We start from the raw sequence: 22,747 nt of genomic DNA on the forward strand, positions 1-22,747 counted from the left end.
TGATAAATTAAGATACAACTTAGGTTCGTTTTGATATGGACACTGAGAGAAAATGGGATACCGTGCTTGGTTAACTTCTTTGGTAGGTGTTTGTGGACCTTTCCAGACAAGGTCTCAGTAAAACTTCCAAGAATCCATCCGTTAGGTTCCTGCACCTTCCACCCCATTCACTTTCCTGTTGTCCAAGGGGGCTATCTTGACAAAGGTATTAGTCAGACAGTCAAAATATCCAGATTTCATAAATATGAATAAAGATGCAGCTTTACTTTCTGAAGCAAAGGTGGCAACAAATTTGCCCTTATATTTTCTTATATGGAATTTTATAATTTTAGCTCTAACATTTAGCTTTGTGATCCATTTTGAGTTAGTTTTGGTGTATAGCGTGTGAGTCTTTATTTTTTAATAGATGTTATTGAGAGCAGAGCGTTTTTTTATACCTAAAGGACCAAAAAACAAACAAACAAAAAAGCTCTTTCTCTTTCTGTGATGTGATAACTTAACAATTCTCTGCACATTCAATCAAAACATACTCGCGGAGTCATTTGTGCAAATGTATGTAGTAATGAACCAAACACTATATGCTAAAACAATAAAAAGAAAAAAACAGCAGCAGTAAGTACTATACTACTATAATCCAGGACCAATCCAAATGGATTTAGGGTAAATTTATGATTGCTCCTGCAAAGAACTGGATTCCAGCAAAACTAGTTTAAATCAAGTCCATCCATAGAAAGATCATTGACTAACCAGGCATGAAAATTAATTATTGACTTAAAACACACAGACAACAACAAAACAAACAACGCCCCCCCCCAATCTCAAGAACCCCAAACAGCTGAATCGGCAGACATAGAGGGAATTCAACTTCTAGAACTGCACGTATTTTATCTGTATTTCACATAACAGTTTCCATGTAACTTGACAAAGTTAAGCTGAAAATCCCCAAACACTTTTTAAAAATGATGACATATTCACAGTACTTAATTCATGGCTTACATTTATATTTCAATCAGCTAAGCAATATATTGTTTTTCTCAGCATCTTTCATTTATTTGCCTCTTGGTGAAGAATCTGAACCCCTCCACCATTTGCCTTGTCCTCCCAGCAGTTCTGCAGCAGAGACAACCAGTCAAAAATGCAATTATTGGGCTTCCCTGGTGGTGCAGTGGTTTAGAATCTGCCTGCCAATGCAGGGGACACTGGTTCCAGCCCTGGTCCGGGAAGGTCCCACATGCCGCGGAGCAACTAAGCCCGTTCGCCACAACGACTGAGCCTGCGCACTTAGAGCCAGTGCTCGGCAAGAAGAGAAGCCACCGCAATGAGAAGCCCGCGCACCACAGCGAAGAGTAGCCCCCGCTCACCGCAACTAGAGAAAGCCCGCTCGCTGCAACTGGAGAAAGCCCGCGCTCAGCAACGAAGACCCAACACAGCCAAAAATAAATAAATAAAATTTTTTTAAAAATGCAGTTATTCTCTCATTGCTTCATAATGTAGTGTCAAATTGTAGGGGGGTCATTCAAGGTCCCTCTCTGTCAATATTCACCAGGGGCAACGGCCCCCCGAGGCCTTTTTCAGGAGTGATCAGGGTCTGTCCTGCAGCCCAGAGGAAGGTTAGCAGTCTCCAGGGCCAGGTCAGCAGGCTTTCCAAAGGGTACACACACCACATGTGGAAAGTCCATGTCAATCAAAGGCAGGCAGAAGGTGAAAGAGTGGGTGGCAGGGAGGCCAGTGCTTCTAGTCAAGGAGTAGAGGCTTGATGACCAAACCAGGGCCCTCACTGTCCCGGTGGGCACAGGCCATCCTGGCATCTCCCCAGCTTGCTGGAAGAGTTTTTCAGGGCAAACATCTCCTGGGATGAGTCTATCCATGATCCACGCCACATACCTCTCCAAATCCATCAGCATCTTCCTCTTACTAAACCTTTGCTTACAGTGAAAGTAGGTAACTTCTCTTCCCCTGTGCACACCGTCTGTAATACTTCTGCACCCCATTTTCTCCACTCACATTGGTCCTACCCACCACCCAAGGCCAGCTCAGGCTCCCTCCTGCATCCTGGCGATCTACCCTCCTCTAAATCCTGCGGCAGCAGAGTTAGGATCACTAATTTGACAGTTCACAAGGTGCCTTATGGCTTATCTGTCTCTTTATGTGCATTTTTAAAATCTTCTCAACTATGCTGAAGGGGCAAAATTTACACCTCAACTCTCCTAGTAGCCAGCACAGCGCCACGGTTGGCATTGGGTTGGCCAAAAACATCTTACGGGAAAAGCCAAACGAACTTTTTGGCCAACCCAATACTCAGAACTCAATGTAAGCTCATATTACTATGTATTAGCACCTACTTTAAAATAAGAATATTAGGAATTATAAATATGGAAAAATTACTACAGATCAGGCACCTATAGTGCCTGATTTAATTCTCAAAGCAATCTTATGAGGTAGTGACGTTATTCTAATTTTATAGATTATAAAACTCAGAGAAATAATAATTTCCTGTCTGGAGAAATAATAATTTGTGCAAGCTCATGTGAGCGGAGGACTGGACCGTGCCTAGGTCTAACTCAAAAGCTCAGGTTCACAGTCAAGCCACGTGGCCTTCTGAAGACACAGGCTGATTAAGAGGTAGAATTTGGCAGCTGCTCTGCTAATGCTGCTGTTATAATATCTGTATGTCCAGTTCGAATACAACTGATTTCGTGTCTGTCTTTCACACCACACTGAGGTTAGGCAGGGAATCTTGTATTTTCATCCAAGCATGTGACACACACCACTCACTAAATACACTCAGCTGCTGGGTGATCTTGAGCAAGCGACTGAACCTGTCTGTTGGTTTAGTTTCCTCATGTGGAAAACAGCAATGAAAACAGTCCCTACGCCATAGGGATGAGATGACGCCTATAAAGTGCACAGCATAGTATCTGATGCATATAAAGTGATATTAGTGATACTAATATAGCTATTATTATTATCACCATTATCATAATCATTTTTGTTACTATATCTCCCTCTAAAACCACCAGTGGAAATAAATGTCAGTCACTTATTCACACACCACATACATGTTCCCAAGTCCCAAGTACTAACTGATGGTTAGTTCTGCCTGTTGCATTTCTGTGTACCTGGACTGCCATTTTTCCATAGGCCAGGGACATTTTTAAAAGACTAAGCTATTGGGAAGGACATCTGTAAGTAGTGTTTCTAGGACAGAGGTTTTTTTCTTTTGGCCGTGCCATGTGACATTTGGGATCTTAGTTCCCCAACCAGGGATCGAACCCGTGCCCCCTGCAGTGGAAGCACAGAGTCTTAACCACTGGACAGCCAGGGAAGTCCCTAGGACAGAGCTTCTTAACCATTCTGAACAAGACAGAAACTGTATCAGAATCTCCCTGAGACTTTTTCAAACTGTACCCATGACACCTCCAACTCCACGATCCAAATCTTATCATTACCTCCTGCCCTGAAAGGGAGGTGTACTTCTGGAGTTGAGGACCACCACAAAGAGAGCTGCTGTTGATGAGGGTATGTTATGCCCGTGAGCTAGCAGGTGGAAGCTAAAGAGAAAAAAAAAAAAAGAGTTGACAACCACCGTTGCCTAGGGCAACCCATCATATTTTGCCGGATGTGGGTTTAGGGCACCCTGCTCTACCTTTTACTTCCACTCTTTTTCAGCCCCTGTTACTTTTAGGAAGAATCCAAAAAATAAGGGCGGTGTGGGGGGAGGCGGCAGAGGGGAAGAGAAAGAAAAAAAAGAAAAGTAAGCAATGGCAATTTGATGCTGTTTGTTTTTGTTGCTAGAGGGCTCATAAAGCATTCTGGGTGTACATTTAATTATGCATTAGAATCTGGTTCCAGGGACAGACCCCACAGTAACAGAAAATGCTTTTCCTGTCCTTTTTCCTTTAGCTTACTTCATAATGCATCTAATATCCTCTATGCAGCTGAAGGGTTAACACAGAGTTAGGATACAGTGTTTATGCAATTACCTATTGGACAGCTGCACTGTCCAATTCAGTAGCCACTAGCCACAGGTGGCCATTGAGCCCTCGAATTCTGGCTAGTCCGAAATGAGATGTACTGTAAGTGTAAAATATGCTGGATTTGGAAAACTTAGTATGAAAAAAGAAAGAGTAAAAGAGTTCATCCACCATTTTAATATGACTTTAATGCAATTTAGTATAATTAATATTAATTCATTAAATAGTCATTTTGGATAAATATATTAAATAAAATAGATTACTAAAATTAACATCCCTTGTTTCTCTTTTACTGTTTCTAGTGTGGTTTCTTGAAAATGTAAAGTTATCTATGTGGGGACTTCCCTGGTGGTCCAATGGTTAAGACTCCATGCTTCCACTGCAGGGGGCATGGATTTGATCCCTGGTTGGGGCACTAAGATTCTGCATGCCATGCACCGTGGCGAAAAAATAAAGAAAATAAAATAAAAATAAAGTTATCAACGTGGCTTGCATTATGTTTGTACTGGACAGGGTAGGTCTAGAGTAGAACAGTTCAGTTATTACAAGTGCCTAAAGGTTTGACTCAAAGATGGTAGGTTGTGGTGACTGTACCATATGAATGTAATCTGAATATTACTCACTAAGAGTTAAATCAGAATCTCCCCATTTCCTTTCCCACTGCACTGTATGCTCCAGCCCTGTTGAACAATTTCATACATGCGGTGCCTGGAGGAAACTCCACTGGGCCTCCTGGAAATAACTTTAGCCTTCAAAGTGCCTCTTGGTCACCCCCATACAATGTCTTCTCTAGAATCACTCCCGTCACCATCTTATGCACATCACACCCTGGAATGTGTTTATTTGCAGGCCTGTGTCTCCCACTGGACCAGAAGCTTCTTGAGGTTCAGCACCATATCTTATTCTGTTTTACACCTCCTACTCTGGCACATGGTTGGCCCTCAACAGGTATGTGATGAAACTGAAAAAAAGTTCCCATGACAACACGTTGAGCAGAGTTTCATTCAACTCGAGTGTTTGTGTAAGCACAGAAGCCCCCTCTGTGAGTCTCGAGGATGCGCCTCTGCTCTGAGGGTCAGTGCAGTGAGCTCCCTGGGCGTTCAGCTTTTCTGTTCTACAGCGGTCTTAAGAGATCTGCTCACAGCATCACGCTGCATTTACCCAAGTTCCTGGCCCAAGACACTTCATCTCTGTTTGCTGCGTACAATGGGGGAAATTTAATGCACCACATTAGTCAACAGTCTTGAATTGCTAAGAAATAGTCTTGATTTGCTAAGTTATATCACTTACGGAATTTAACTAGAAGGAAGTCATTCCCCTAAAAACAAAACAAATAAACAAATGCTACATCCCAAACCTCATCAGTTCATTGACACAGCTGTGAGTTTTATGTTAGCAGCAGAGATGAAAAAGTTCATTAATACTATAAATACAGCAGCCTTAGACAAATTCATTTAATCAGTCACTGAATTGAGATCATTCTGTAAATCACCTGAAAAAGATTTTGTGGTATTTTTTCTGCCACATAACTAATTTGTTCGTTCTTCTCTTTTTGAGATGAAATCCTAATAATGCACTTAACTGAAAACTGGACTTTTGCCTGCGGGGGTGGGGATATAGTCTATTTCATGGACTATGACATAGACAATGATATAAGTAGCGGTTCTACTAAGTGCTACTATTTCATAATGACACTGCCCTGACACCCATTATAACCAAAACAAACAAAATGTCAGTTACCTCCATCTCAGTAGCTACTTCCTAAAATTCACTTTCAGCTTTCTGAATGTCGTAACAGTATCATCTACCATTCTTCAAGAGCTACCAGTGAACCTTTAGACCTGCTCTAATGCTCGCATCCATTTGAATCCAGCTGTGCAACAAGGAAGCTTCCTTCTCTTCCGAATCTGGTCTTAGATTTTGAAAATATAAATATCTTAGCCTCAGGGCACGAAAAGCTCCTTTGTGGAAAAGGCCATTGTCTTCCCTCCCTCAGAATCCTGCTGTTAAACTCACAATCATAGAAACCTTGTATTGCATAAGGCCCATGTCACTGGTTACGAATTTATGTATAAATATGGGGCTTTTTAGTATTCATTTCTCCCTCTCCCATTTATTAGAAAGAATTTTCACTGTCTTGAGTCTCATGGGCATGAAATATTACTGATTAGCTGACTATACTCTTATTTTATCTATTTGATAAAGATTGCTGCTCAGGGCTTCCCTGGTGGCACAGTGGTTAAGAATCCGCCTGCCAATGCAGGGGACACGGGTTCAAGTCCTGGTCCAGGAAGATCCCACATGCTGTGGAGCAACTAAGCCCGTGCACCACAACTACTGAGCCCGTGTGCCACAACTACTAAAGCCCACGCGCCTAGAGCCCATGCTCCGGAACAAGAGAAGCCACTGCAATGAGAAGCCTGTGCACCACAATGAAGAGTAGCTCCTGCTCGCCACAACTAGAGAAAGCCCGTGCGCAGCAACGAAGACCCAACGCAGCCAAGAATAAAATAAATAAATAAATTAAAAAAAAAAAAAAGATTGCTGGTCAATCCTTTCAGCAAGTTTTTTTGTTTTAGCTTTTGGCCACACCCCACGGCATGTGGGATCTTAGTTCCCGACCAGGGATCCCCCCGACCAGGGATCCCCCCGACCAGGGATCAAACCCTCGCCCCCTGCATTGGAAGGCAGAGACTTAACCACTGGACTGCCGGGGAAGTCCCACATTCAGCAAGCTTCGAAAAGAAGAGTTAAAGCATTGGGATCCCAAAGATCTGGTTTTATGTCCCATTTCTTAAACTGTAATCTCAGGTAGAATTCTTAAAACTCTCTAAATTGTCATTTCTAATTTGTACAATGAGAATTAATAACTGTATCTTCCCAAGTAGTTACTTAGGCTGAATGACTGTAGTCTTTTATATAATAAGCACATAGTTATTACCAGTTGACACTTCATATCCACATCCAAAACTCAACTTCTGATGGTCTCCCCTCTAACCTCTCCATGTTGGTTGATGATAATTCCATCCTTTCTATTGTTTGGGTCCAAAACGTTGGAGTCATCTTTGGTTCCTCTTTCTCTCACACCCCATATCCACTTTGCCAGGAAACTCTATTGGCTCTACCTTTAAAATATATGCCGATTCCCAAAGCTTCCTAATAGGCTCCTTACTCTGTCCAGCTTTTTCTCAAGCAATCAGAGTGAGCCTTTCACATGTAAGTCAGATCACATTACTCCTCTTCTCAGAATCCTGTAACGGCCCCTCAATTTAACTCAGTGTAAAAGCCAACGTTTTCACAATGGCTTACAAGACCCTACATGATCTGCCACCTCTTCACCCCCCTCTTACCTCTCCAACTACATCTCCTATTACTCTCTCCCTGCTCACTTACCTCTAGGCCACATGGGTGTCTTGTTCCTCAAACACACCAGGCTTACCCCTGTCTTACAGCCTTGGCACTGGCCGTTCCCTCTGCCCAGAACACTGTTCCCTCAGATAGTTAACTCCTTCAAACCTTTGCTCAGATCTTACCTTCTCAATGAGGCCAAGCCTGACCACCTTATTTAATACTGCAATTTTACTTCGTTCAACTTTGCCCTTTTTAATAGGACTTTTCACTCACTAATACCTATATTATTTACTTATTTACTATGCTTACTGATGATTGTCTGTATCTCCCCATTGGAATATAAACTCCACAAATGCAGAGACCTTTGCCTCTTCTGTTCACCTAGAATAGTGCTTGGTAAATATTTTTTTTGAATGACTGAATTGTATTTAAAGCAGAAATCTAAGTAATATGGAAATTAGCAGTTCCTAAGCTACATATGTTTTATTACACTTAAAAGTTATAGTTATTGGGCTTCCCTGGTGGCTCAGTGGTTGAGAATCTGCCTGCCAGTGCAGGGGACACGGGTTCGGGCCCTGGTCTGGGAAGATCCCACATGCCGCAGAGCGACTAGGCCCATGAGCCACAACTGCTGAGCCTGCGTGTCTGGAGCCTGTGCTCCTCAACAAGAGAGGCCATGACGGTGAGAGGCCCGCGCACCGTGATGAAGAGTGGCCCCCACTTGCCGCAACTAGAGAAAGCCCTCACACAGAAACGAAGACCCAACACAGCCAAAAATAAATAAATAAATATTTAAAAATACATATATATATGTATATATTTTTTAAAAAGTTATAGTTATCCCCTGATGAATCTTGGTCACTTCATTAATGACTAAGATACCACTACTTCCATGGTACTTACTCTAAACCATTTGTAATCCACTATGTTTTAATGCTATTTAAATTAAGTTGTTTTTACTTAATAGGACACTCTATTTATGACCATGCTTCAAGTCAGTGGAGATTCTAATTTGTTTCCCAAGTGCCAATATACTCTAATTCCCAGTTTGACATTTCTGCAAATGCATGTATGTGCTTTCTAAATGCTTTTTTAAAAATCAGCACATTCAGAATAATGATTACCTCTATCAAGAAAAAAGGGTAATTCTATTGGGAGGAAGTCAGAAGACGTATTGATAATATCTTACTTCTTAAGCTGGGTGATAGGTATCCAGATGTTGGCTTTATTATTATTTGCTGTAATTTACATATATATCTTACACCTTCTCTTGTATGTATGAAATAATTCATAGTGAAAAAGGAAGGAAAAAAATAAATCTAGTGTTTGCTTGTTCTACTACCACTCTTTATTTTCCCTCCAGTTTGATATGATAGATATCTATGGTCGTAAATCTTCCAGCCAGTTTGTGACATAAATCACAACTGCTGTGTGATTTAGCATTTACCCCCTCTCCCAGCCCACAGTCATCTCACTGATGAGTCTGTGATATGAGATCAAATCAGAAGGATCCCCAGCAGAAATAGAAAAAAAGCTACTCACTACTTCATTGATTTAATCAACGTAGCCAGCTATCAAGAGGGACTGGAATATAATAAAGATAAAAATGGGGGCTTCCCTGGTGGCGCAGTGGTTAAGAATCTGCCTGCTAATGCAGGGGACACGGGTTCGAGCCCTGGTCTGGGAGGATCCCACATGCCGCGGAGCAACTGGGCCCGTGAGCCACAACTACTGAGCCTGCGCGTCTGGAGCCTGTGCTCCGCAACAAAAGAGGCCGCGATAGTGAGAGGCCCGCGCACCGCGATGAAGAGAGGCCCCCGCTTGCCACAACTAGAGAAAGCCCTCATGCAGAAACGCAGACCCAACACAGCCAAAAAAAATAAATATAAATAAATAAATTAAAAAAGAAAAATTGGTACAGCTCCTTTGAAAAACAACTTGGCAATTTATTTAAAAAAAAAAAATGAAATCACATGATTGCTGCTAAAGCAGATTATTTTTTCAAAAGACATATATAAAGATAATAACTTCACAAGTGATTATAGCTTGTCCTCCCACTATTAACAAGGCACGTTCTTTGCTTGCCTACCTTCATTTCATCTTCCCTGACCCCAGGGTGGTGTAGGAATCTGATGGGTGCTCCCACAGCACATGATCTTGGTCACGTGTGGAACTGTAACTGCCCATTTATATCTCCCCTATTAAACCAGAACTTCACTGAGAAAAGGCCTCATTTTTTTAAAAAAATATTTTATTTATTTATTTATTTATTTATGGCTGTGTTGGGTCTTCATTTCTGTGCGAGGGCTTTCTCTAGTTGTGGCAAGCGGGGGCCACTCTTCATCGCGGTGCGCAGGCCTCTCACTATCGCGGCCTCTCCTGTTGCGGAGCACAGGCTCCAGACGCGCAGGCTCAGCAGTTGTGGCTCACGGGCCCAGTTGCTCCGCGGCATGCGGGATCCTCCCAGACCAGGGCTCGAACCCATGTCCCCTGCATTGGCAAGCAGATTCTCAACCACCGCGCCACCAGGGAAGCCCGGCCTCATTGTTTTTTCACCGTTTAAGCCCTTGTCCTTGGTACAGCACTTCAAGTGCTGGTGTCATACTGGCTCAGTTCAAAGGTCAGCTCTGCTTCTCACTCCCTAGGTAAGCTTCTTAACCTCTCTGTGCTGTCATTTCCTCAACCATAAAAGCTGGTAATAATAGTATAAGCCCAGGATGTGAGGCTTAATGAGGCAACACGTCTAAATTAGTTACACAGGGTCTGGTACAAAATATAAGCTGAATAAATATAATTATTATTTACTATTACCATTTGGTGATAAAGAGGAAACTGAATTGACAGAGAAGAAAGACAATAGCTCTTATAATATGATCCTTAGTGATTCAAGTGTATAGATGATGTTCAGGAAATGTCTGGAAATGGAGTCATGAATTCAGGCTCTAGATATGTGCTGAGAAGGCGTGGTACCTTGGAGTGGTGCTACATCTCTGCCTGCTTGAGCCTAAGGGTTGGTAGCCTAAGGGTGTGGCCCATGGCCTAAGGGTTGGGCCAGCTGGGTCTCAGGGCCTTACGACATATTGATGGTACAGCCCAGAAGTGGAACTCATATATCTGCACGTTAGTAAATGTTATTTGAGTCCCAACTATGGTGCCAGGAATTTGGCTAGGTGATGGCGATGCGGTGCAATTGTAAATATCTTGGTGTGATAGACTATGAAACAAAAACTTAATTTATTAGAAGATTCTGCACTCACGAAAAGGTATTGGGTATAAAAATAACTAAAATAAAATTGAAGAGGATTCAAAGTAAGTGAAAATAGTCATGATTTTTGAAAGTGGGATGGTTTGAAGAAATTCAAAGTGGCATATCAAATGCAGACACTTATGGTAATGCATTCTATAGGTAGTTCACTCTTAACAGTAATATGAAAATATCTAGAACTTTTAATTTGTTATTGAAAAAAGGCAAAAAATAGTGGGTGATTGGTATATATTCTCAGGACATGAAAATACAAAAGATTTAATGGACACTACATAACCCAGTAAGTATTGCGTTTAAGATTTAAAGTAACTAAGTCATAAAGTAATCCATATTACAAAGTTATATTTCTTGAGAAGTAACACGTGAAGAATTTTGAAATCTAATATGGACCTGCCCAAGCTTGGGCATATCAACTCCCTACTGAAGTTTTTCAAAAGAATGGAAATTTGCCGTCTTACATATAGGCCAAAAATTGACTATTTTTAGAGGAACTTCTAAAAAACAAAGGTCTCGAAATATTTCAGAATCTAACAACATCTGTTATCATTATTTTCTCCATTCTTTCTTGTTAGTGATCATCAATTCTAACTTTGTCAGCATTCCAGGTAGGACAAATTCAAAGAATTATGGCAATTCCTCAATTGCTATTTTAATGACAGACATTTGGTAGGCCAATAATCTTTACGGATAAGTTACCTCAGGTCCAGAGAGATCAAAGCAACTTAATCAACGTCACTCTTTTCTAGTTAAAGGCAGATATGGAACAGAACCCAAGTCTTCCAAATACCCAGAAAAGACACAGATATTAGTAATAATGTGAAAATTACTAAGTACTAATAGTCTGAAGATGATATTAAATTTCTTAGACCTTTCACAACACATTGAGCAGGCAGGAAATACCACCCGGAAGACATTACAGAAGTTTCGTAGTAGATCCTCTGTTAATTTTGCTAGCCAGCGTTACTGTAAGACTGCGCATGTGCCGTCCCAGTATTTCAGTGAGGCCAGAGGGAAAATTGCCACTGGAGGTTTATTCAAAGGGACAAAGGCTCCCAAACATCCATTCAGAGGCCCTAGACTTTAAAATTAGTAGTAGCTAGTACCCTGGCCTTTATTTAAATCACATTATACCTGAGGAGTAATAAACTCATGAGTTTTTTCTTTATGTTACTTCCTCCGATACTCCATTTCTTTCTATAATGATCACATTAAAAGTTACTTTTGAACCGCTTTGCCAAGAGTGGCACTAGGAAAAAACACGTTTAGCGTTCCACAATGGTCTGAACGATAAGAAATACCTTCCAAGAAGGAAAATAAGAGGTGCACTGGGCAAGGTCCTCAGGGGGACCCCTGCCCCGAGGTCCTCCTGGATATAATGATCTCCTGGTTAGTTTGCTTCGTGCTCTAAAAGGATGCTCTGGATACTCATTCCAAGCCAAATTACAAAACTTGTGCCTGGTGTCCACATCTTTCCTCTACCTTATTTTAAAACGAAAAGGACAATAATTCGGAGGAAAAGTTATTTTTAAAAAGAAGAAACAGCCGTCTGAAAGTTTTCAAAGAGGAAACACTCTAAGACGCGTCAGACTGCGATCGTCACTCAAATTCTCACACGACTTGCACTCAATGCACAGCGCCCTGAAATGCCGCCCCTGAAATACCCCCTGAAATGCCCCCCGTGAAATACCCCCCGGGATTCCTTCAGCTTCGGTCAGCCTGGGGCTCCCGGACCCGCTGGACAGGCGAGGGTGTACCGGTTCCCCGTCTGACCTTGGAGCAATTTTCTGGGCAGGAAATCAGTCAAGTCTGACAAATCCGAACGCGGGGAAGACGAGCCCCAGCCCCAACCCCCCGCGGAGCTGGGTCAAGTGCAGGGGTCGGCGGAGGGGACTCCGGGGACCCGCTGCCCTGGAGGGCCCAGCGGGGGCCGCGCGTTCACCCGGCCGGCGCTGCGAGCAGGGTCGGGCCTCGGACCCGACAGGCCAGACTCCTGGTCGGGTGACCGCCCGGCGGGTCCCGGTGCAGCCCCCAGGGCCCCTGGGCGGACCGGCGGCGCCGCTTACCTCGACGGCTGCGCGGGGCCTCGCGCGCGCGGGGCTGGACCGGGAGGGCGACGCGGCGCACTGATCTGCGCTCCGGTTCAGGTCGGCAGCCTCGGGAGGAAGTGGTATCAGCCCGGCCCTTCCCACGCAGCGCGCAGACGTGGAGCGCTCGGCGCGCGGCTCCGCATCGAGGTGCGAGGAGGGCTCCTGGCTGGAGACACACCCACGGATGTGGATAAAGACGCCTAAAGCTCGGCGGCTGCTTTTTTCGACTCTACGGGTTTGTGCCTCCTTTCGTCTTACTCCTCCCCCCGCCCCCCCCCCCCCACGAAAAAAACAACTTGGTTTTAATTCTGGGGAAAGTTGCGCCTTCCTCTCAGCCCTCCCCTACCTGCGCCGCGGGCCCTCCTCTCTCGGGAGCGACCCCCTTGGTTGTCGCCTCGATATATCAGTGGCTAAGGGATTGGGGGCCGGATGGCGGTTCCACAAAAGCCCGGGAAGCCGATTTCTTTTGCAACGGTCTTCCGAAGTGTTGACTTCAGCCCTTTCTGGGCTTCCTCTTTCGGGCCAGTTGTGCAAGGCCCGGCTTCCCGGCGGCGCGCAGCCCGCCCGCAGCGCACGCGGGAGCCGGAGAGGAGCGGTCCCCGCCCGCCTGGCCGCAGGGGAGGCGCGGGACCTGGGTTAGGCGGTCTCCGCTGAAGCCGGGGCGGGGAAGGGCGCGCTTCGCAGCGGCGGTTTCTCACTTCTCGGTTGGCAACCGCCCCCCAAAGTTTAGCGGCACTCAGTTGGCCGGCGAGGCTGTGGCTTCTCCCATAACGCTGGTGGAAATCCAAAATGGTCTGAACCCTGTAGACAGGGATTGGGCAACAGCGACTTAATCTACATCTGCAGTGACCCTTTGACCCAGAGATCCCACTTCTAAGAATGTATTACAGAGATACAGTGATGCAAATGAAGTAATGCGTACGCACCAGGCCACTCTTGGCCACACAATTTGTCATCGCAAAGGACTAAGTGGAAATAACGCCGTGACTTTTGGAAGTGGCGTGTCCAGAGAGAAAGTGGGTGAGATCTGAAAACATAGCAGTTAAAATCAGTTAGATTTGGAAATGTGATTGAATTCACCTGTCCTTACCCTCTACAGCTGGGTCGTCAAGGGCTTATATGTGGGGAAGGGGGTGGAGACCTAATGGCATAAATCAGACCCATAAATTAATTGGGTAATTTCAGATAGTTCAGCCATTAACTACTTAATTTGAAACTATTTAGCACCTACCCTTCTAAGAACAACGAAAACAGTCGTGAAGAAAGCAGTTCCTTCTCTCATGGAAGGTACATTCTAGTTGGGAGAAAACAGACAATATACAAACTAATTTAACGCATCAAGTAATGTAAGCATTTTGACAGAAATTAAAAGGGGAGGAATAGAGAGCGATGGGAGTGGGGATGGAGTTGCTCTATTAATTAGGGTCATCAAGGAAGCTAAGTGACACTTGAGCCAGACCTAAATGCATGAGCGATTAATCCATGTGGATTTTTGGATGAGGATACTCCAGGCAAAAGGAAGTGCACATTTGAAGGCCCTGAGTTAGGAGGGCACTTGAGATGTTGGAAAAACAGCCAGGAAGGGACTATCCTGGTCTGGGAGGGACCTTGCTCTGAATGAGGGGAAACCATTGAGAGGTTTTGAACAGAGTCATAGTACTATGTAAAAAGTCAAGTCAAGCAGAGCAGTGACTTTCATGGGAAAGGAAAAGAGTTCAAGGAACACCTCTTTGCAAAATAAGGAAAAGGGGGCAGCCATTCGGAGACTTGGAAAAGCATTCCTAGATAAAGAAGAGCAAGAAAAGGTCTTGAGATAGAAACGTAGGTTAGAAAGTTCAGTGTAACTGGAATATGGTGAAAGAGTAGGGCAGTGGTAGAGGATGGGGACCAAGAGGTAGGCAGGCTCCAGACCAAGCAGGGCCTGGGGCTCAGCCTTGAGGACTTTGGGTTTTATTCTAATTGCAACGGGGAGCTATGGGAAAGTGTTTAGCAAATGATTTGATTTCTGCTGTGTGCCATCCTACTGGCTTGTGATTGGAAAATCAGTCGGACGGGGCAAGAGGAAAAGCAGTAAGAGAGCACTCAGGACGCTGTGGTAACAGTCCAGATGAAAGGTGATGGTAGCTTTGGTGAGGATTCTACTGTGGGGATGGTGAGAAGAGTTTGGATCCAAGACACATTATGAAACCAGAACCAACAACATTTGCTGATGGGCTGGGGTGGGAGTGGCAGAGTGGCAGAAGGGATTAGAAATCGAATGTAAACCAGTGGGACTGGTGTCCTGGGAGCTCTGGTGTGAGGCATGGCTAGATGGAGAAAGGTCAGTAGGGACAAACTGTGTAGGACCACGTGGACCATGTCCAGGATTGTTTTCTCATCCTAAAAGCAATGAGATTGTGTAAAATAATATCTCAAGCCTCTATTTTCTTTGTAAAGTAAGAAAAGAAGTTGGGTCATCAGCTGGGGGTGAGATAGGAGGTTAGCAGGTCACAGATTTAGGGAGCTGGAGAAAGTTTTTTTTTTTTAATGTTTATTTACGTATTTGGCTGCACTGTGTCTTAGTGGCATACAGGATCTTTAGTTGTGGCATGTGGACTCTTAGTTGCGGTATGTGAGATCTAATTCCCTGACCAGGGATCGAACCTGGGCCCCCTGCATTGGGAATGCAGAGTCTTAACCACTGGACCACCAGGGAAGTCCCAAGAAAGTTTAACAAGGTCATTGCAGAGAATCCGAGAGTGTGTTGCTCAGAAAAATATAATGGAATTTCCAGGCAGCCTGAGAGCCTGAAATTGGTGATGGTGGTGGAAGCAATCTGCTTAGTCGTGTGGCTCTCCTGCAGGGCTGGGTTACCTAGGTTTGGAGAAAGTTTAGCTGTAATGGGAGTGGCCAAAAACGAGCCAGCTGGAAGGATGGGTCATTGTGGTCAGAAGGTAGGCAGATTGAATTTTGCTCCTGGAAGCAGTGAGATCAGTTGACAATGTCCAGGGTGTGACCAAGGGCCTGGGTGTCTGAGTTGATCAAGGAAATATGAGGCCAAAGGATAGCTAACTGTTAAGTCACCCAGGATTAGGGTGGCCACATAAAATTGTTGAGGCTGGGACACTTTTGAGGGTACCAGAGTGCTAACTGGATGAGAAATCAGGAAACAGGTGTAATGCATGACTCTTCCAGGCAAACAGAATGATAAGATTTAAGGCCATCTTAAAGGCAGATTGGGAGTCAGGTGTCAGGGTTTTGAAATGAGAGAGCAGGAGTGACTGGGGTTTGGGAAGGTGACAGTTCCGAAGAGGTAAACAGAATAGTTTACTCAAATGGCATGAGCCTCGAGAAAAATGTGTTTGCTCTTTGTTTTGTTGTGAAAAAAAGCTGAGCCACTAAAATGTCTGCAGGTAGCAATGGGGAGCACAGAGAACAGCAAACCCACCTTCTGAACTCAAGGTGCATGGAGTGTGAGAGAATAAACTACTTTCCCTTAAGAAAGTTGTAGTGGAAAGTCTGCAAGGGCAAAGTTAAAGCCCCAGGTAGAGGAACGCTCCAGAAAGAGCTTCAAGACACAGGAGTGGCAGTGAACGAGTTTGGGAGATGGCTGATTGAATCACAGGCAAGGAAGAACCGAATATCCTGGAATGATGATGTGGGAGAAAATTCTCCAGGTGGCACCTTCTTTGGGTAGGGACTCCCTGGAATATCTCTGTAGAGGGTGGCTAGTGGCTAGAGAATGCAGGGGAACTCAGTTTACCTAATTGAATTGGATTTTTACTGTATTTCTTACAGCCCCACTGTTTTGGCATGTCTACCAAGTCCAGCATGTATTTTTGCCCATTTCCTCCAGGCTAAAGAGCGCTTTCATCTTTTTGCAGGGACCTGGGTTGACCTGAAGTAAGAATCCTGCTACTTTTTTTTTTTGGAGTGGAGAGGGATTTTTTTTCCTTTTGGTTGAGCATTTTGTAAAGTTTTGCCCATTTATTTTATTTGGCTTGCTCTTAATAGTAAGGAATGTTTGTTTCTGATATAAATATCTAACTTTTAGGCTGTCTGCAGCAGACTGTAATTTCCAAAGATGGCCAGGACCATCTCTCCCTTCCCCATCAAGAGCTGGAATCCGTTTCTTTCCATCCCCCTTGAATCCAGGCAGGCTCTGTGACTGCTTTGACCAAAAGAAGGCAGCAGAAATGGTGGTGGACTTCTCACTTAACTGGCTCTTTCCACCCTGAGGTGAGAGAGGCCACATGCAGCAACACTGAAGCATCAGATGTGAGGTGAAGGCGCCGTCTTGGGTGCCCAGCCCCTGTCCGGCCTTCAGAGGACTCTCGCCCCAGCTCTTATCTAAATGCAGCTGCATGAGAGACCAGGGGGAAGAACCACCCAGCTGAGTCCAATCAACCCACAGACCCCCCCCCACCCCCGCCTCCCGGGAGATAATGATAAATAGCTGTGTGAACCTCTAAGTTTTGGCTTGTTCACAGCTGGAGATACTCAAGATACCATCTTGGGTACCTCTGCTTCTCATTTTTCTGTCCTGGTAAAGCTCCTGTGCTTTACTTTATAAAATATAAATTGGTAATAAAAAATAACTCTGCTCATGATTTCTATTTTAATCATAACATGCATATGTAATTAGTATGCTATTACTAATTATATGTTTTCCATATAGTATATATTTTTCCTCTTGCCTGTTAACCAAACTCTCCCTCTGCCTGACCCGCTCAGTCCTCTGGCCTTTGTTCATCTCCCTCAGCCAACCCCTTCCTGCTCCACTCCCCAGTGATAGTGGGAGGAGAACAGAAAGGAAAGGATGGAAGAATAGCCCCAGGAGGAGAAGGTTGGGGAAGAAGAGAGAGCCCAAGAAGGCTTGGGAGAGAATTTTTGGTGGGGAGCTGAGAGCAAAGCAAGGAGAAAGATGTTTGGGGACACTGCAGGGTATGAGAGAGGCAGAGAGTGAGAAGAGGGTTTTAAGAATGGTAGGCTTGGTTTAAAATTAAATGTGGCTGTTAGTTTCTTTGCACTGACACTGCACAGAGGCTATGCCCGTGGGAACCCAGTGTTAGGTTACTTAATAAGCATTAACATCTGTGAAATATTGAGATACATACGCATACACTGTCTCCCCAGAACTTGTGTCTCTAAAGCAGTTATCATTGCTACCTAGTATCATTGGCTGAAAGTATGAAACAAATAGGGAATGATTTATAAGGAACAAAATCCATTCAAAGTGGCTCAGGCGCAGAGGAGAAGTTCTTGGAGAAAAACTCTAACAGCTCATTGAACTCAGGAGGTATATCTGGATCTCTTGAGAGACTATGCTAAGAACCAGAGGATTACTAGGAATTCTCTCCATCTCTTGTTTCCTTTTTTTGTTTTTGTTTTTTTTCAATTTTAAAAATTGTGGTAAAAATATATAACGTAAAATTCATCATCTTAACCATTTTTTTTTATAGTAATCTTTTATTTATTTATTTATTATATTTATTTTTGGCTGTGTTGGGTCTTCGTTTCTGTGCGAGGGCTTCCTCTAGTTGCAGCAAGCGGGGGCCACTCTTCATCGCGGTGCGCGGGCCTCTTCACTATCTCGGCCTCTCTTGTTGCGGAGCACAGGCTCCAGACGCGCAGGCTCAGTAGTTGTGGCTCACGGGCCTAGTTGCTCCGTGGCATGTGGGATCTTCCCAGACCAGGGCTCGAACCCGTGTCCCCTGCATTAGCAGGCAGATTCTCAACCACTGCGCCACCAGGGAAGCCCCATCATCTTAACCATTTTTAAGTGTACAGTTCAGTGGTATTAAATACATTCATACTGTTGTGCGACCATTACCACCATCCATCTCCATAGCTCTTTTCATCTTGCAAAACCAAAACTCTGCACCTATTGAACACTAATTCCCCAGTCTCCCCTCCTCCAGCCCCTGGTAACCACCTTTCTGCTTTCTGTCTCTATGATTTTGACTAAGTGTCTCATATAAATAGAATCATACAGTGTTTGTCTTTTTGAAACTGGCTTGTTTCACTTACATGTTGTCCTTAAACTTCATCCATGTTGTAGCATAAATCAGAATGTCCTTCCTTTTTAAGGCCAAATAATATTCCATTGCTTGAATATACACATTTTGCTTATCCATTCTTTCATCCATAGACACTTGTTTTACTTCCACGTTTTAGCTTTTGTGAATAAAGCTGCCATGAACATGGGTATACAAATATCTCTTTGAATCCTTGCTTTTAATCATTTTGAGTATATATCCAGAAGTGGAATTGCTGGATCATATGGTAATTCTATTTTTAATTTTTGAGGAACTGTCATGCTGTTATCCACAGTGACTGTACAATTTTACATTCCCACCAGCAGTGCGCAAGCGTTCCGATTTCTCCACATCTTGTTTCTTTCTAGTAGCTATGTTAATAGGTGTGAGGTGGTATCTCATAGTAGTTTTAATTTGCATTTCTCTAATGATTAGTGACATTGAATATTATTTCATGTGCTTGTTGACCATTTGTATATCTTCTTTGGAGAAATGTCTATTCAAGTCCTTTGCCCATTTTTTTTTTTTTTTGGCACCATACTGTTTTATTTCAACCTTCAAACAATATAAAGAGGTAACAACTTCTGATGCCAAACCATGCAAATAACAATAAAGGAACAAAAAAATATAGTAACGACGAAAAGACAGTCATTTAAAGGTGTTTCACAGCAGTGCTTTGGCAGTACTGGCAAGTACTTCTAGCCAACGGCTTCCAACAAGAGGGGTCTGAATGAACCCCCTGTTCTCAGCAAAAGAGCCCCCATATTTTCCCCCTGGTGGTCTACACACTCTGAGTCACACACACCACACCCCTACACTCACCGGACTTTTGCCATTCACATCTTACAACACGTAACTACACACTGTGCATCTGTACACAACAAAAACTAAAAATAAGACAGTGTGGTAGAAAAGTAAACAAACTCCAGTGTTTCCAGTAAGGCATCAGGGAATCACTGCTGGCTGGGCCCTTCATTTCACCAGTTTAAAGAAAAGTTTGATTTACATTTCTCAGCAAACCCAATATTCAGAGGCTTCACCATAACCAGCAAGCAGGCTCAAGTTAAAAGTTTAAAAGACAGTCCTCCTTTTTTTTGGTAAATGTTTCATATAAAACATGAAATCAAGTTCTACTTTATAAAAAAACAACTGAGTATTTTTAATAGTAAAAATATATATGTTTATATTTCTCTTTTTAAAAAGACATTTAATAACAATACTTCAGAAGACCAGATTTAACCCTCAACCCCCCACCCTGCCAAGTGTCCACCTGGCACAGATACATTAAGGCAAAGGCTCCTGGAGAGGCATGTCCGCCTCGGCGGCGGGCTGGGGACACAAGGGGAACACATTCCGCTCCTGCAGGGCCGGTTTAGAAAGGCTTCTCCCTCATGTTCACCGAGCCGTCCTGCATCCCGAAGTAGACTCTCTCCGCCATGTTGATGAACGGGCCCGTGTCCACCACGCCTGGGATCATTTTGATCGTTGTGTTCACTTCACTCCATTTGTGGACCCGGTCAAACTTCCAGTCCAGGATAAAATTCCCATTATCCGTCACCACAGGACCTGCCTTGTTGACAGCCATTCGAAGTTCAATCACACCCCCAAACTTCTGGGTCACAGCTCGGCTCACGGGGACATAGGCCATCGGGATGACCTCGATGGGGATTCCCTTGTGCCACTGATCCCCGAGGTTCTTTGAATCCTTCCTGAAATCGGCAATCACGATGAAGCGACTGGCATTGCCAGCCACAATTTTCTCCTGGGTCAGGCAGCCTCCACCACCCTTGATGAGATTGAGATCAGCATCTACTTCATCAGCACCATCGATGGCAAGGTCAATCTCTGGGTGTCGGTCCAGGTCACTGAGAGTTAAGCCATACTGCAGGATGAGCTGACGGGCCTGGAAGGAAGTGGGAATACAGACGAGGTTCAGATTCTCTTGTTTCACTCTTTCAGCTATTCGCTGCACAGCGTGGACAATTGTAGAACCACTCCCAATTCCCAGCACTTGGTTATTCCTCACGTGGTTCTCCACGGCCGCGCGGCCCACCAGCTTCTTGGCCTCCTTGGCCTTGGACATCGTGGAGGGGGCCGGGCAGACGCTGTTAGCGTCCCCGCCAGCTGTACTTGCACTGCCAGCGCCGAACTGCATGCGTCCCGGCAACTGCACATGGGAACCCGGAACGCCCCAGCTGTTCCCGCCCTGCCCATTTTTTAATTGGTTTGTTTTTGTTGTTGTTGAATTTTAGGAGTTCTCTATATATTCTGGATATTAATCTCTTATTATATATATGAATTGCAAATATTTTCTCCCATTATATGGGTTGCCTTTTTACTCTGTGACTTGTTTTTTGATGAACAAAAGTTTTAAATTTTCATGAAGTTAAATATATCTATTTTTCCTTTGGTTGCCTGTGCCTTTGGTGTCATAGCTAAGAAATCACTACCAAATCCAATGTCATGATTTTTGCCCTATGTTTTCTTCTAAAGTTTCATAGTTTTACATCTTCTGTTTAAGTCTTTGATCCATTTAGAGTTGGCTTTTGTGTATGTTGTTAGGTAAGGGTCCAGCTTCATTCTTTTGCATGTGGATATCCAGTTTTCCCAACACCATTGTTTTTAAAAGACTGTCTTTTCCCCATTGTATGGTCTTGACACCCTTGTCCAGAATCATTTGGCCATATACGTGAGGGTTCGTTTTTGGGCTTTCTCTTCTATTCCATTTGTCTATATGTTTATCTTTATGCCAGTACCACACTGTTTTAATTACTATAGCTTTGTAGAAAATTTTGAAACCAGGAAGTGTGGGTCCTCCAGATTTTTTCTTCTTTTTCAAGATTGTTTTGGCTATCCAGAGCCCCTTGGGATTCCATATGGGCTTTAGGATGGGGTTTTATATTTATGGGAAGATGTCATTAGGATTTTGATAGAGTTTACATTGAATCTGTAGATCATGTTGGGTAGTGTTGACATCTTAACAATACTGAGTCTTCCAATTCATGAACATGAGTTGCATTTCCATTTATTTATTTCTTTAATTTCTTTCAACAATGTTTTCCTTGTAGTTTTCCTTGTACAAGTCTTTCACCTCCCTGGTTAAATTAATTCCTAAGTACTTTATTCTTTTTGATGTTATTGTAAATTAAATTGTTTTCATAATTTCCTTTTCAGATTGTTCATTTTTAGCGTATAGAAATGCAACTGTTTTTTTCATGTTGACTTTGTATCCTGCTACTTTGCTGAATTCATTTATTAGTTCTAACAGTGTGAGTGTGTGTGTGTAATCTTTAGGATTTTCTACATGTAAGATCATGTCATCTGCAAACAGATAATTTCACTTCTTCTTTTCCAATTTGAATGTCTTTTATTTCTTTTTCTTGCCTAATTGTTCTGGTTAGAACTTCTAGTACTATGTTGAGTAAAAGTGGTGAGAGTACACATCCTTGTCTTGTCCTTGATCTTAGAGGGAAAGCTTTGAGTCTTTCACCACTGAGGATGATGTTTGCTGTGGGTTTCTGTTCCTAATTTCTTGAGAGTTTTAATCACAATAGGATGTTAAATTTTAGCAAGTGCTTTTTCTGCATCATTTGAGATGATGCTGGGGGTTTTTTCCCCATCATTCTGTTAATGTGGCATATTGGTAACAGAGGCCTTAGCTAATTCTACAGAGAGATTTAGGCAAGGGAGGCAGGACCTTAGGACTCCCCATATTGACTAGCCATTGGATGCCGGCTGTCCTTGGGGAGGATGGCATACCCTTAGACAAAGTGGCTCCTTTTGGTCAAAGGCAGTTTCTGGAGAGGGACTCAGCTATGAGCTGTCAGTAGTTACCACTCCTGCAGAGGGTATGTTGAGCCTTGGGCATCCACTTCAGCTACCCAGTGCAGATTGACCTCATGTCCCATCTCAAACACCAACTGGGACCGAAGACAGTCCCTATATTTCACTTTAAAATTCCTAGGATGGAGAATCTGATTGGTTTGATTAGTTGTCTTTCTCCCGATTAGCTCTGGCTCTGGAAGTGAGGTCATAAGGTATATTATATCCTGG

At 43.6% G+C, this 22,747-nt stretch overlaps 2 protein-coding genes, 1 long non-coding RNA gene and 1 other non-coding gene across 5 annotated transcripts in view; 1 reads left to right on the plus strand and 3 right to left on the minus strand.

The window, feature by feature from the left end:
- Positions 1 to 13,401, minus strand: part of APBB1IP (amyloid beta precursor protein binding family B member 1 interacting protein) — a 101,164-nt gene extending 87,763 nt beyond the window's left edge. The window contains exons 1-2 of one of the 2 annotated variants that reach the window (XM_068538509.1): positions 13,024 to 13,401; positions 12,654 to 12,843 (exon numbers count right to left, since the gene is read on the minus strand). The gene's annotated coding sequence lies outside the window, so the exon portion shown is untranslated. Of the gene's footprint in view, positions 1 to 12,653; positions 12,862 to 13,023 lie in introns of those variants that run through there. The other variant, XM_068538513.1, reaches the window with a different exon arrangement.
- LOC137761593 (uncharacterized) overlaps positions 12,660 to 22,747 on the plus strand; it is a 39,149-nt gene continuing 29,061 nt past the window's right edge. Inside the window, exon 1 of the long non-coding RNA XR_011073431.1 lies at positions 12,660 to 12,912. This is a non-coding gene — a long non-coding RNA (uncharacterized lncRNA). The remainder of the gene's footprint in view (positions 12,913 to 22,747) is intronic.
- On the minus strand, positions 15,300 to 15,372 carry TRNAG-CCC (transfer RNA glycine (anticodon CCC)). The gene has a single exon. It is a non-coding gene; the product is annotated as a tRNA-Gly (tRNA).
- Positions 19,872 to 20,888, minus strand: LOC137761559 (ribose-5-phosphate isomerase-like). Its single transcript, XM_068538493.1, has one exon. The coding sequence runs from the start codon at positions 20,847 to 20,849 to the stop codon at positions 20,067 to 20,069; it is 783 nt and encodes a 260-aa protein (XP_068394594.1). The 5' UTR covers positions 20,850 to 20,888; the 3' UTR covers positions 19,872 to 20,066.

The sequence above is a fragment of the Eschrichtius robustus genome, chromosome 1 (genome assembly GCF_028021215.1).
Source record: "Eschrichtius robustus isolate mEscRob2 chromosome 1, mEscRob2.pri, whole genome shotgun sequence".
In the NCBI taxonomy this organism is placed as follows: domain Eukaryota; kingdom Metazoa; phylum Chordata; class Mammalia; order Artiodactyla; family Eschrichtiidae; genus Eschrichtius; species Eschrichtius robustus.

What these genes read in the sequence shown, in the direction of transcription:
- LOC137761559 (XM_068538493.1), bottom strand. Translation starts at nt 20,849, where the DNA reads ATGCAGTTCGGCGCTGGCAGTGCAAGTACAGCTGGCGGGGACGCTAAC.